At 36.9% G+C, this 12,208-nt stretch overlaps 1 protein-coding gene across 1 annotated transcript; it reads right to left on the bottom strand.

Moving 5' to 3' along the window:
- Positions 1-3,280: 3,280 nt before the first annotated feature.
- LOC132175693 (transcription factor bHLH79) lies at positions 3,281-7,628 on the bottom strand. Its single transcript, XM_059587715.1, has 6 exons — positions 7,166-7,628; positions 6,182-6,385; positions 5,905-5,970; positions 5,600-5,668; positions 5,438-5,515; positions 3,281-3,714 (listed from the first exon to the last, which is right to left on the bottom strand). The coding sequence occupies exons 1-6, from the start codon at positions 7,457-7,459 to the stop codon at positions 3,586-3,588; spliced, it is 840 nt and encodes a 279-aa protein (XP_059443698.1). The 5' UTR covers positions 7,460-7,628; the 3' UTR covers positions 3,281-3,585.
- Between the last annotated feature and the right edge of the window lie 4,580 nt (positions 7,629-12,208).

Genomic DNA, 12,208 nt, shown 5'->3' with positions numbered 1-12,208 from the left:
GACACTTTTGAAGCATTCCAGCTAGGAAATGAGGATAAAGTAACACTAATGTCAGAAATACAACTTGCAGAGGACCAAGAAGAGAAGAGGGAGGGATTATTAATAGCTAACACTACTAAAAGAGCATCCCCTTCTATACAAAATTTGTCACTGGTCAAAGAGACAACCAATCGAGACGTGAGAAGAACAGCAAAAGCTTCCCCAGCTAGAGCATCTGTGGAGGATAACTTATGAGTAACTGCCATGATAATATTTCCAGAAGCATTTGAGATGACTCCCGCAGCAACAGAAAAAGAGCCACGAATAGGAACATCAAAATTCCCCTTAAGCCAACCAAATGAAGGAGGAACCCAAATAGAAGGAGAGGTAGAATCTCTCCAAGCCGAGAGATGATGCTCCAAAGAAGAGGAAATCTAGAAAGCAACTCTGGAGAAGGCACAAGCTCCACACCATCATGCACTAAAATATTTCTTGCCCTCCAAATATTATCCAAAATAATAGCAGCAAACAACTGGGATTTGTTAACATCATAATCCGGAATAGCAAGAGATTGAGCAGGAAAAATAATAGTTAAAATTCAATCCACTATAGGCTTATTAGAGAAGCCATCAATGATTAAGGGCCAAGGCGAATTTCTCCAAAGAAATCTAGCTAAGTTGCAATCCAAAAAAATATCACAATGAGTCTCTAGAGGACCCTTACAAAAAGGGCAAACCCAAGCCTCCTCTACATCTTGAACAACAAATCTACTAATGTTAGTTCTAGAGGGTAAGATATCTCAAGCTATTTTCCACAACAAATGCTTAAGCCTAGCTTGAAGTTTAAGTCCCCAAAAGGAAAACTAGGCATCCTCGGCTAGAGGAGAGAAACGGCCACCATGAAGAGCCGAGATGTCATGAACAGATTTTACCCAAAAAGTCCCTGTAGGAGAAGGGGCCCAAGTCCACTTATCCATACAACTATGCTGGGGAAGATAAATGCTGAGAATGTTCTAGACAGTACTAGGCTCAAAAAGATCAACCAAGAGAGAGGCATTCCAGGAGCAATCTTCTTCCAAAATCAAATCTGCAACATCAAAAGAAGGAAGAGAAACCAAATTGACATTTGAAATAGGCTTGAAATTCGGATTCATAGGAATCCAAGGAGACTGCCAAACCTCCACATTTAAACCGCAGGAAATAGCAATACAAGCACCCTTTTGGACCACCAATCGGTTTTTAAACAAACTTTTCCAAAGCCAAGAAGAAGATGGATTGGGAGGGGCATTCAAGAAAGAGACACCATTCTTGAGATACTTTCCACTAAGAGCTTCAACCCAAAGAAGAGGTTGATTGGATGTCAACTTCCAACCCAACCTAGCCAATAAGGAATGATTCAGAAATTCCATAGAACGCATAGCCAAACCACCCTGCGACTTAAGTTGACAAATACTTTTCCAAGCAAGAAAGGAAAGATTATGCTTTTTTTCTTGGGGAAAACCCCACCAAAATTTCCTTAATCCAGAATTAATCACACTACAAAAGGACTTGGGAAAAAGGAAGATAGACATAAGATATGTGGGAATAGCATTCGCAACAGACTTCACAAGAGTAGTTCTAGCTGCTTGGGAAAGAAGACGAGCTTTCCAACCCGTGATCTTGGAAAAAATTCTGTCCTTTAGCTCAATAAAGGAACCAGACTTTCTCTTGTTCATGAAGAGAAGAATACGAAGATACTTAGCTCTAGCAGGGATCAAATTGAGATTAAGAATGGCTTTGATAGAATTCTTCTTAGCTGGCCGGCAATTTCTGCTGAAAAACACAGCTGATTGCAACTCTATACATTGGGTTGTATTGTAGTGATCCTTATGTTTAGAGGTGATATAGGGACTTTGCTATGGGTAGCTTTTTGTGCCTTTTTTTACATTTTCCCTAAACTTAGGGAAGAGAACCACATATAAGGGAGCTACTGTAAATGCTCTACCCCAATCTATAATATCCTCCCAAGCCTTATCCGGATCTTGAACTAAACACTTGCTTAAAATCTCCTTCCATATCCTTTTACTAAACCCACATTGGAAAAATATATGTTCTATCCCCTCAATGCAACTTCTGCAAAATACATATCCCCTCTATATCCCCCCATTTTAGCAAATAGCGTCTTAAATGACTCGTGCCTTGGAGCTTTTTTCCATTATTTTTATTTTTTGAAGTTTTTTATACCAACCCACTCTCATTAACTCTCTTTGCTTCAACAACTCAATTCAAAATCACGTGTTGACTAAGGCCTTCCAGATAGAAGATGTTATGGTTATTCTTGAATTTTACATTAAAAGTTCTCGCCTATGATTTCAAGCGTTGAGCTTTGGCTTTTTTATTTTTTTTAAGCAAATAAAGAAAGGGTTCCAAGGGAGGTCATTCCCATTCTTAATTCGAAAGGAAGAGAAAATAAGTCATTCCCATTCTTGATTCGAAAGGAAGAGAGAATAAGAGACTAGTCGAGAATGCTTCCGAACACAAGGTTGAAAGCGACCCATCTAATTACACATTGTCCACTAAAAAGTGCACTACCATTAAAGCAAAAGAGCAAACGAAAAGGAAAAAATTGATCCAGCCTTTTGACGCGGGCAGCACAGTGGAGACTTCACCAGGGACAGCAGCAAGCGAGAGACACGTGGTAGAAAAGACCTTGAAGAATATCTCTATAATGATATTGTTACGATGTTTAGGATTTAATCAAATCAGTATCCAACAATCTCAGGATTTTTGAATCAATAATTTGGCCATTAATATTTGGTATTTAGAGCAAACATCCTGCCACAAGTTTGAATCACACAAAGAAACAACTTATAGACCATTAATATTTGGTATTTAGAGCAAACATCCTGCCACAAGTTTGAATCACACAAAGAAACAACTTATAGACTGGATTAAAATGTGATTATATTGTATATAGACATAATGTTATGTTATTGAATACTAGTAGGTAAATAAAGCCAGAGAAAGTTTGATCCGACATAGTAGGCCACCGTGATGTCAAATTTTGAAGTGTGATAAATTGTTATAATCCTACTGAGTTATGGGTTTAACCAAATCAATTGTTACAATTTTCGGATCAATAGTTAAACCCATTGTTTATTATGTGCTTGTACATTGATTCTACTAGTTTGATGACTCCAGAATATTGCATTATTTGAAATTGTTTCATAACCACTACTAAAACAGGACTTTGTACCAATTAGTAACATATTTAACAATTAATAAGAAATCAGAAATTCTGGAAATTGTATCAATTAGTAACATACAGTAACAAGGAATAAGAATTTATAAATAAATTCCTGGAAGCACAGTCCTTTGCTTACACGGCTGAAGAACAAAATTCACCCTAGGATATTTTGTCTGCTTACTAGTACAATTGACTAAAGCGTATCCAGTCAGATGGTACATAAGAAGATCAATTCATTTTCTACAAATGATCTCATATTACAAATTTAGGAACATTCTAACAGAGAGGAAACACATTTCAGCACCAGATGTAGAGAAACCTATGATGAAGATACCTGAAGTACCAGTTGTGCTGTTGATCTGCTTATGCTCATGAGATTGATTAAATTGCTCTTTCAAAACTACCACCAACCTGCATATGTAGCCATTCAGGCTGCGAGCTTTGAGCATATTCCCTCGTTGGTTGTGATCCAAATATCATCCCAGAAGCATCAAATGTCTGTGAATCAAGCTGAAACACCACATCAGCTGGTTAGAAAAATCTTACTTTCTGATCCATGTGATGCAATTAACGTATCTACAGAGCCCATGCACCAGAAACTGAAGTATCATTGGAAATGAAATACCAAACAGTATTGAACCTGGAAAACAGTCTAAGGGTATTACAAGGGAAAAAACATTAAGTGCATCCATGAGAATTGAAAGGGTCAACCAGTATGTGAGAAGACGAGTTGGCATAATCATGCATAATGAAAACCAATAATTGCATCACTGCACAGGACCTTGGAAGCACTAAAAGAACAGTTGAGCAGGAAAAAAGAACGTGGGGCCTGGCCATGGGGTGAAGATAGGTAGATCAAGATATGGCTTTATGTATATGTGGACCAACCAAACATGGTCCCTGTCGTCAACCCAAATTATTGGGAAATAGCAACACTTCATTGCCGTATCAACATATAATAGATATTTACGTATTTACTTCTTTTGTGGCAAAGGGTTTGAAGCAGTTAAGATGGTTGTCCAATGGTGCCTGAGTTCATATTTAAGCACAAGAAGTTCCACTGCGACTATCTTCTTCAGAAAGCACACCTACCATCTATAGCCACAACTTCCAAAGCAAAAGATCCAAAAGCATTATAGAGGCAAGATAATTGAAAATGAAACAAAAGAATAGAAATATGCAAGGAACTAGAACATGGGAGTGACTGGTGCCATGAATCTACAAAAAGCAAGAACACGGTGATCATGGGAGCTTCAAGCTCCATCCTATGAAACTTCGATTAGAAATTCTATTTATAACTCCTAATGGAAAAGTTGTGAAAGTATTAGAAACACCTTTGAAATTGGAAAGAAACTTGGACAGGAGTAATAAAAGTACAAAACAGGCAAATGGCCATTTAGCAGGCAAATTAAGGAGTGTGTGAATTTACTATTAGACAAAATTAATGGTTTACTACAGCTATTATCATTGTTAAAAGCATTAGTTTGACCTTTGGGCAACCAACGGCTTCACCTAATAATAATAATAATCATAAGAAAGGCATAACAAGAGAAGTTCTCTACTCTCCCTCTCAGTGGTTAGAATTAGGGACGGGTAGACATTAAATGTTCTTTTGCTCCTTGAATTGTTGACACAAACACAAATTGGCACAAGAAATGAATTCAAACATAAGGCCCCAAAAGAAAATAATCAAGAATAAAAGTCACTAATTTGCCTATTTTGTCTCTCGACCGTCTCCTATGAGAAGGAAAAGATAATTCCTCACACTTATCAAAAAACCGAGAAAAAATAAATGAGGTGTTGGTGCTGACACAAAAAGCAATTATGTAGCAATTTCATCACACTTTGAAGCATTAAACCGCTTCAACATGAAGCTTCGGTCAGTACTTTTCCATTATAAAAAACCATTACACATTTCTTCAACCTCAAAACTGAGCTGTGATGCTCAATGTGTAGATTAGTGCTTAATCGCAAGCAATAAATATTTTAAAGTGCAGTAAGGGTCTGGCGTTAATTGCCACTCAAGTTTGATAAATTCTAGTATTGGATGGCTAAAAAGTCTTCCAGCAGTATTGACATGACCATGTAGAAATCATTATTTTCCCAACAAGCAGCTCACTGTAAAGAATAAAAATGCATTCCACGTATGATGTATAAGAAAATAATTACATTTGATTCAATAGCTTTATGATGAAAGATATGTTCCGTAACCAAAAAATTAATGTAAGCTTACATCTTTTGAAGGAAAGCCCTCAATGGTGGGGTTCAAGCTCATCCTTGAATTAACTGCTTCAAGCTTCATTGAGAGGAACTGCAGTATCCAATAAATAAACAAAGGTTCAGGTTCAGCATCTAAAGGAAATTATTGTCATAAATAAGCAATGGAGATACGTACCTCAACCTGGCGTTGCAACGACTGGATGTAGTTAATTATCTCATCAAGGACAAGTGCTTTTCCAATAACCTGGTCAGAGGGGAAGTACATGAAGTCAAGCAAAGCTGAATTTTGAACTCACACCTTCTGATTTTTAAAAGATATAATTAGGATATACCTACTACTAAAATAGGGAACATGAAACAATACATTTAACATATGCAAATTCGGCATTTTTTTTAATATGCTAAATCATATAGCATTAACCGGTGTAATCAATAGTAATAGCACCTATCTTAACCTACGAACAAGAGAACATTATATACCTTGTTACATCCAGGGACCAAATCTTGGAGAATTTTCATCCTCTCACTGATCTTCTCCCTTCTTGCCTGCCAATATGAGCAAGGTTATATATACTGCTTTACCAGCTTTACCATACATATCAAAGACAATAGTGACCAATCTAAAAATACTTAAGACTGAAAATGATTCCAAATCTGGATCTAGAGTTCCAGTAACAGCGTGAAAGTTTAGTTCATTATTTTCGGGAATTAGCCAATGAATGGAAATAGCAAGCTCAAGGAGACTGCAGGGAATTACTCTCTCTGCCAGACTATGGCTATCAGTAGCTTGGCCCCTTCTCGCTCTCACATGAATATAGTCCTGCTTAGGTGGCTCTGAATGTATAGTGTTTTCTTCAGCTGGCTTGTCACCAGCCGCTGAACTAGCTTCCACTTCAGCTTTTGAACCACCATTTTCATTTCGGGATCCAGCAAGTTTCATCCGTTTACCATTTGATTCGTTCTGTTCTCAAATGAATAAAAACCGTCAAACTAGAGTTTGAAAAACAAGCACTAAAACTAGGCAAATTAACAAGCTAAATTAGTTTCACAAATTGCAACATTTCATGCCCAGTCACATATAACACTCAATTCTATCAATTCAAACTACACCTCTGGTTGGATAATCACAACCTCAATTCTCAGCTTGAAAAAGAAGAAGAACACAAGAAATTCCTGCAAGATCGAGTTTTACGAAGTACAAAAAATCTCAATCACACACATATAACCCAAAGACCCAGTTAAATGCCAAGAAAATGTGGTCAAAGGAAACCATTCAAATCCAAATGTTTCCATTCGGGCTCAACCGTAGCCTGAGACAAGAACCATTCAGCATAACTTTCTTCTCTCTCTCTCTCTCTCTCTCTCTCTCTCCTAGTAGTCTTTTGTTCTTTAATCTCTGGATGAATAAAAAGAATGCAGAGCATAAAAGTTAAAAACTTTCTTTTCTCTCCTTTTCCTTTCAGTTCTCAGACACCAAACAGAGAAAAGAGAGAAACCAAAAATTTAGACTCTTGTTTCATTACTTTGGACCCCAGAAAAGAAAAAGACACCCACTCACTCAATCAAGCATAAACCTTCCATCAAGCTTTTCATTTATCCAAACCAAAACAAAATAAAACGTAAGACTCAAAACTCAGTGTTTCTGTGTCTTAATTACTTTCAGTTTCCTCCATTTTACCGGAAACCAAACAGAGAACTCAACCAAGAAAATCAAACCGAACACTCAAAGCAAGAGACCAACCAAGTCATTCGCACTACTAGTGGAAACCATCTTCGAGGACTCGTCCTCGGAGCTCACTTCTTTCCTCTTCTTCCCATCACCGCCACTCTGCTCCGTCACCGTCGATTCCTCGGCCGACCCGTCACGATTTGCGGAGCTCTCGCCGACCCCACCCAGGTTCGGACGCAAGCTACCCATCCGTAGTCCCAGCCCCCCGCTACCCGGCTCCGCACTCAACGGCCAAATCTCCGCCAAGCTGTACGCGGACGGGTTAGCCGCTGAAAACGAAGACTCATTGATCAGTGGCGGATCCATTGCCTCGGGCCCGAACTCATCCAACGTGGCGCGACCCGGGTCAGAATTTTGAGCCCAAATTGAGGTTTGAACTTGGAATTAAAGTCGCACAGAGACAGAAACAGAGAGTGTCTCTGTGCGTGTGTTTGAGTGCGAGTGTGAGGCAGCTGAAGCAGTGGTGTGATCTTTTTGATTAAGGTGGGGAGTGGTGCGCAGTGCGCCCACTGCGCTTTATAGCCTGTGAGAGTAGGAGCTGAAGCCAAAATGTGCATAAACAATAAACAATATGGGTGTCTAGAAAATCGTGTTGAAGTTGACAATTCGTTTGCTTCCTGCTTCTTTAACAGTAAATTTAGTATACTTGTCAATGTGTTTGAAAATATGTTTTTTTTTTTTTAATAAAAATGTTTCCAAGTGATATAGGAAGGGTGAAAATAGAATATGGATTGAAAAATGGAGATATATTAGGAGAGAGAAATCAATAAGAGTAGTGAAAAACCCTAACCACTCAAGGTGCACAAAGAGTGAATCCTCTTTGGAAAATACTGAATTATTATTAAACTTTGAATGAATCAACTTAGCCCACAATCTCAGGTCAAATAGCTAATGGAAATAGAAAATTGCCAAAAAAAAATGGCAGAATTTTAATTCTTAAATAAAATCAAACTACAAATAAAAACAAAGATGTTGCCAAAAATCAAGAAACTAATCCTTCCAAAACCATAATTGAAATATTTCCTGAAATGGCCAAAAAAAAAAAAAAAAACAAGAGTCAAACGCTGATTAGGAAAGAAAAATAGTGGAATTTGAGGCCCAAAACAAAGCTCGCCGAACATAACTAAGTGGCCACAACGTGCGCGCTAAAATAAGCCTTTTGAATTTGGGTTATATGTGCAATTATGATACTCTTATCAAACGGTATGTTCGTTTTACTGCATGTTGCGTGTTAAATCCCAAATACGCTTAATCATGCTAATTCTTGTCATTCTTACACTATTACTCCTTGTCGAGATATGCTAGTGCAATTTAGTTAGTGCCTCTACATCTCTAGGCCATCTCCAAAGGTTTTTTAAGGATCGCCGACACCTTCATAGGCTTTTTGGGGGTGTTAGTCATCCTCTAAAAATATCTTATGAAGCGAAAGTCACTAATTTGAATCTCCCTCCATATTCCCTTATGTGGACATATAAAAATAAATATAAATAAATAAATGCCTTAAAGAGGTGGTTTGGCCACCTCCTCAAGACCAAATGTAACACACTGATCTCATATTGAGAAGATAAGAAATAATTTACATATGGTGATTTATAAAGATAATCATGAGTACTAAGTTTTACATTACCTAATTATTAGGTAAAACTGTACTTTACAATAAATTATAGGAAAGCTCAAAATTGATTAATTATTTTGGGTGATAGCGCAAATATAACTAGCACTTTTTTCATGGGTCGTTGCACCAAAGATCCCTAAAAACCTTTGGAGGGTGGCTTGACCACCTCTTCAAGGCATTTCAAGTGTGCCCGCCAACCCCTTATGGCTTTTTAAGGGTGGCAGAACTACCTTCTAAGGGTTTTGAGGGTAGTTGAACCACTCTTAATGCCTTTTTTGTTGTTGTTGTAGTTAATCACCCTCTCAAGGGTTTTTAGGGTGGTTGGGCTACCACTAAGGCTTTTCAACGGTGGTCCAACCACCCTATTGGATGTTGGCATAAATGGGTGTTTGAAGGTTATTATTATGTGTCCTAAAGTCTATTTGCTAATTTGTGAAATTTCGACTTGTAACTTGTGATTGGAGAGTGGGTTTTACACCCCATCCTTTTTTAAGTTATACTCTTGAACCTTTTAATTAATTTTGTTTAGTTTTTTCAACCCGTTCAAATTTAATTTCTCTTTTAATTTATCATAAAAAAATTGAGAGTAAATCTGAACTACTTTAAAAAACAACAACAACAACTCTTATAGTTTATTTTACAACACCTAAACCATTTTTTAAAAAACTTCTTTCTTTATAAAAATTATTAATTACATTAGGAGAGAACAAAAATTTTCTCCCAACTAAATTGAAAAAAATAATTTTTTAACTTAATCTATAAAAATAATATGTGTCAATTTGTAGATAAGAAATACACAATTATTTAGTTCAAGAAAAAAGATATGTGTTTTCTCATATGCAAATAATAAATTCCATTTTTGAGCGAGTTGAAAAAATCCATCCAAACCAATTGAAGGGAGGCGCGGTACGCCCATTGTGCTCTTTAGTCGTAATCAGTCCAAGCGGATAGAGACATGGGAGGCTCAAACTTAGAGACTCAGAGGCTTTCCCGGAGGATCTAGTCATCGAATTCCAACAGTAGGCACAATCGCGGGCGTAAATATACAAATAGTACTCGCTCAGTCCTGAAGGCCACGTGCATTTTTCTGGCCCGTAATTTACTAAATTGCCCGATTTGTTCAGCCCAAAGAGTCAAAATTACATCGACCGCATGAGGTAGTGGGCTAGAGCAACAGACTCTCGCGTGTATTGAACAATTTGAACGCGGTCTGCAAAAATTGATTGCATCAAGAACCAACTGGGTGGGGTCAACGGGTACAGCCAAAGCTGCACTTGCCGTAACCATGGATTTATTATAGGACGGCAGAGAAAAGAGAATAAAAAGAAAATAGTGAAGGAAAAGGAAATAAATAAAAAAAGAAAGTGAAAGACCAAATATGAGTTTCTATTTATGCATATTTGGAGGTGATGGAAGGAAAGATGATGAAAATAAGAGGAAGCCAAAGGAAAAAAGATATCTACTTGTGCATTTCATCTTTAGATCTTTTAGAGCATATTCAAGTAGATAGTTTAAAGCACCCAAGATAAATGGTAGTTTAATCGGTTAAAGATCATGGCGGTCAATAAATCAAATTACTTCTCGTAAAGTAAAGGTAACCTAGTCATTTATAATCAATGTTTTTTTTTTTTTTTCTTGTTTTACAAAAAGAAAAACCATAATCTAATGAACTATCAAGTTGCTAACTACTGAGCACTTTGTGTATGATGAAGGGAAGATAATTTGTTAAAAAAAAAAAAAAAAAAAAAAAAAAACAGGAGGAGAAAGAATCTTTTGGAGTGCTAGAAAAAGTTAAAGAGGCATAAACCGAGGTGAAAAACAATCGACACAAAGGGTATTTTACAATGGATAATGCTATATATTACGTTTTTATTCCGCTCTTATTTTATTATATTGATGTAGCAATAATCATTATTCTTAGGATCAGCTCTTGTTAAAAAAATAAAAAATAAAAGTTAATAAACACTACCATATTAGTCCAGTGAGACAAAAGGGGGGTGTGAAGGTGTAATATAACATTACTAAAATGTTTAGGCTCCTCTCGATCTAAAAAACAAAAAGAAGAAAAAAAGAAGAAGAAAGAACCGTGTGTCTTTTTTTGTTTGATGTTCAAAATTATAAAACAACAATAAACTTGTTAAGAACATATGATTAAATTAATAGAGGTGGAATTTTTAAGACCTATTCAAGCAATAATTTATCACTAGCTGATCATATTTAATTGAGCCTCAACAAGTATAAATATAGTAGTTTATATAGGTGTAAAACCAATATGGCAGGCTATGCAATTGGGAAACAGTAGAATCCTGATATGGATCCTGTTATTATTCTACTCTTTTTTCTTTTTTCTCTTTCTTCTTTATTATTCTACTCTATTATTCACTCGAGTAAGGGAGTCGTTTTCAAATAGAAAGTCCCTCTCACAGCCCTGCTATTCTTCCTGCCTCTCATTTTAAAGAAGAAAATGGTAAGTATCTGAATCCGTAAAATCCACCTATGACTCGTGAATCTAACACAAAATTAGTATGTTAGTTTAATTTGTTAAATTAAATGAATTAGGTTAAGGTTGATCTATATAGTCTTATATTTTTAATTCGACATGTTTCAAACCTAAAATATGACATAAAGGCTGACAAATTTAACACGACCCACAAACTCAACACAAATTGTCAAATTCAACACGACTCTAATTCGACAGACGAATGCGAATTTCACCCCGGCCATATGGCGAAGTTACTATTGATGTGAAAGGCAGTTCCCCATCTTATTCTGGAGAGAGAGAGAGAGAGAGAGAGAAAAAGAAAGAGTAAAGCACAACCTAAAGATACGTCAGAGAATAGCCACTGTGTGGACACAGCCACAGCCACAGGGGTTGGTGCAAGTGATAAATACTTTGAGAGGGGGAGAGAGAAAGAGGTTTCCAGCTTGGGCACCATCACTGCCTAACTGCTGCCCCCTTCAACACAAAATGAACCGAACCCACATTAGTCATTATCTTCTACCAATTGCCTTTGCAGAAAAATGATATTGAGCTAAGCAAATATAATTAAGCCCAAAAAAGTCTCTTCCTTTCATGCTAAGATAGTTTCCATTTCACGCGGGATTGACAGCCCATTATGTCACAGATGGGTGCGTGAGAAGGACTAACTCCCACTTTTTTGGTCTCTTCTCCAATGGGTTTCTGGAAACGTGCTTGAATTTACATGTTTGGAATCAAGCTGTGAGGATTTCATTATCATCCTCATGACTCATGCCCAACCCCCTCATCCAAATTGCACGTGCTAAGCACCAAAAGGGTTGTGTGCTCCGTTGCAATTTTTGTTTGAAGGGTAAAAAGATTGAATCCCAAGTTAAAAAGATGTCACGAGTGTTAATGGTTAATATAACATAATTATGTCCAAATTTATAGACTAAAACTTTTGGTTGAGTAGTCTTTCAAC

The sequence above is a fragment of the Corylus avellana genome, chromosome ca3, assembly GCF_901000735.1.
Source record: "Corylus avellana chromosome ca3, CavTom2PMs-1.0".
NCBI lineage: Eukaryota > Viridiplantae > Streptophyta > Magnoliopsida > Fagales > Betulaceae > Corylus > Corylus avellana.
The sequence above is the reverse complement of the archived record's forward strand: the minus strand, read 5'-3'. Positions and strand labels throughout refer to the sequence as shown.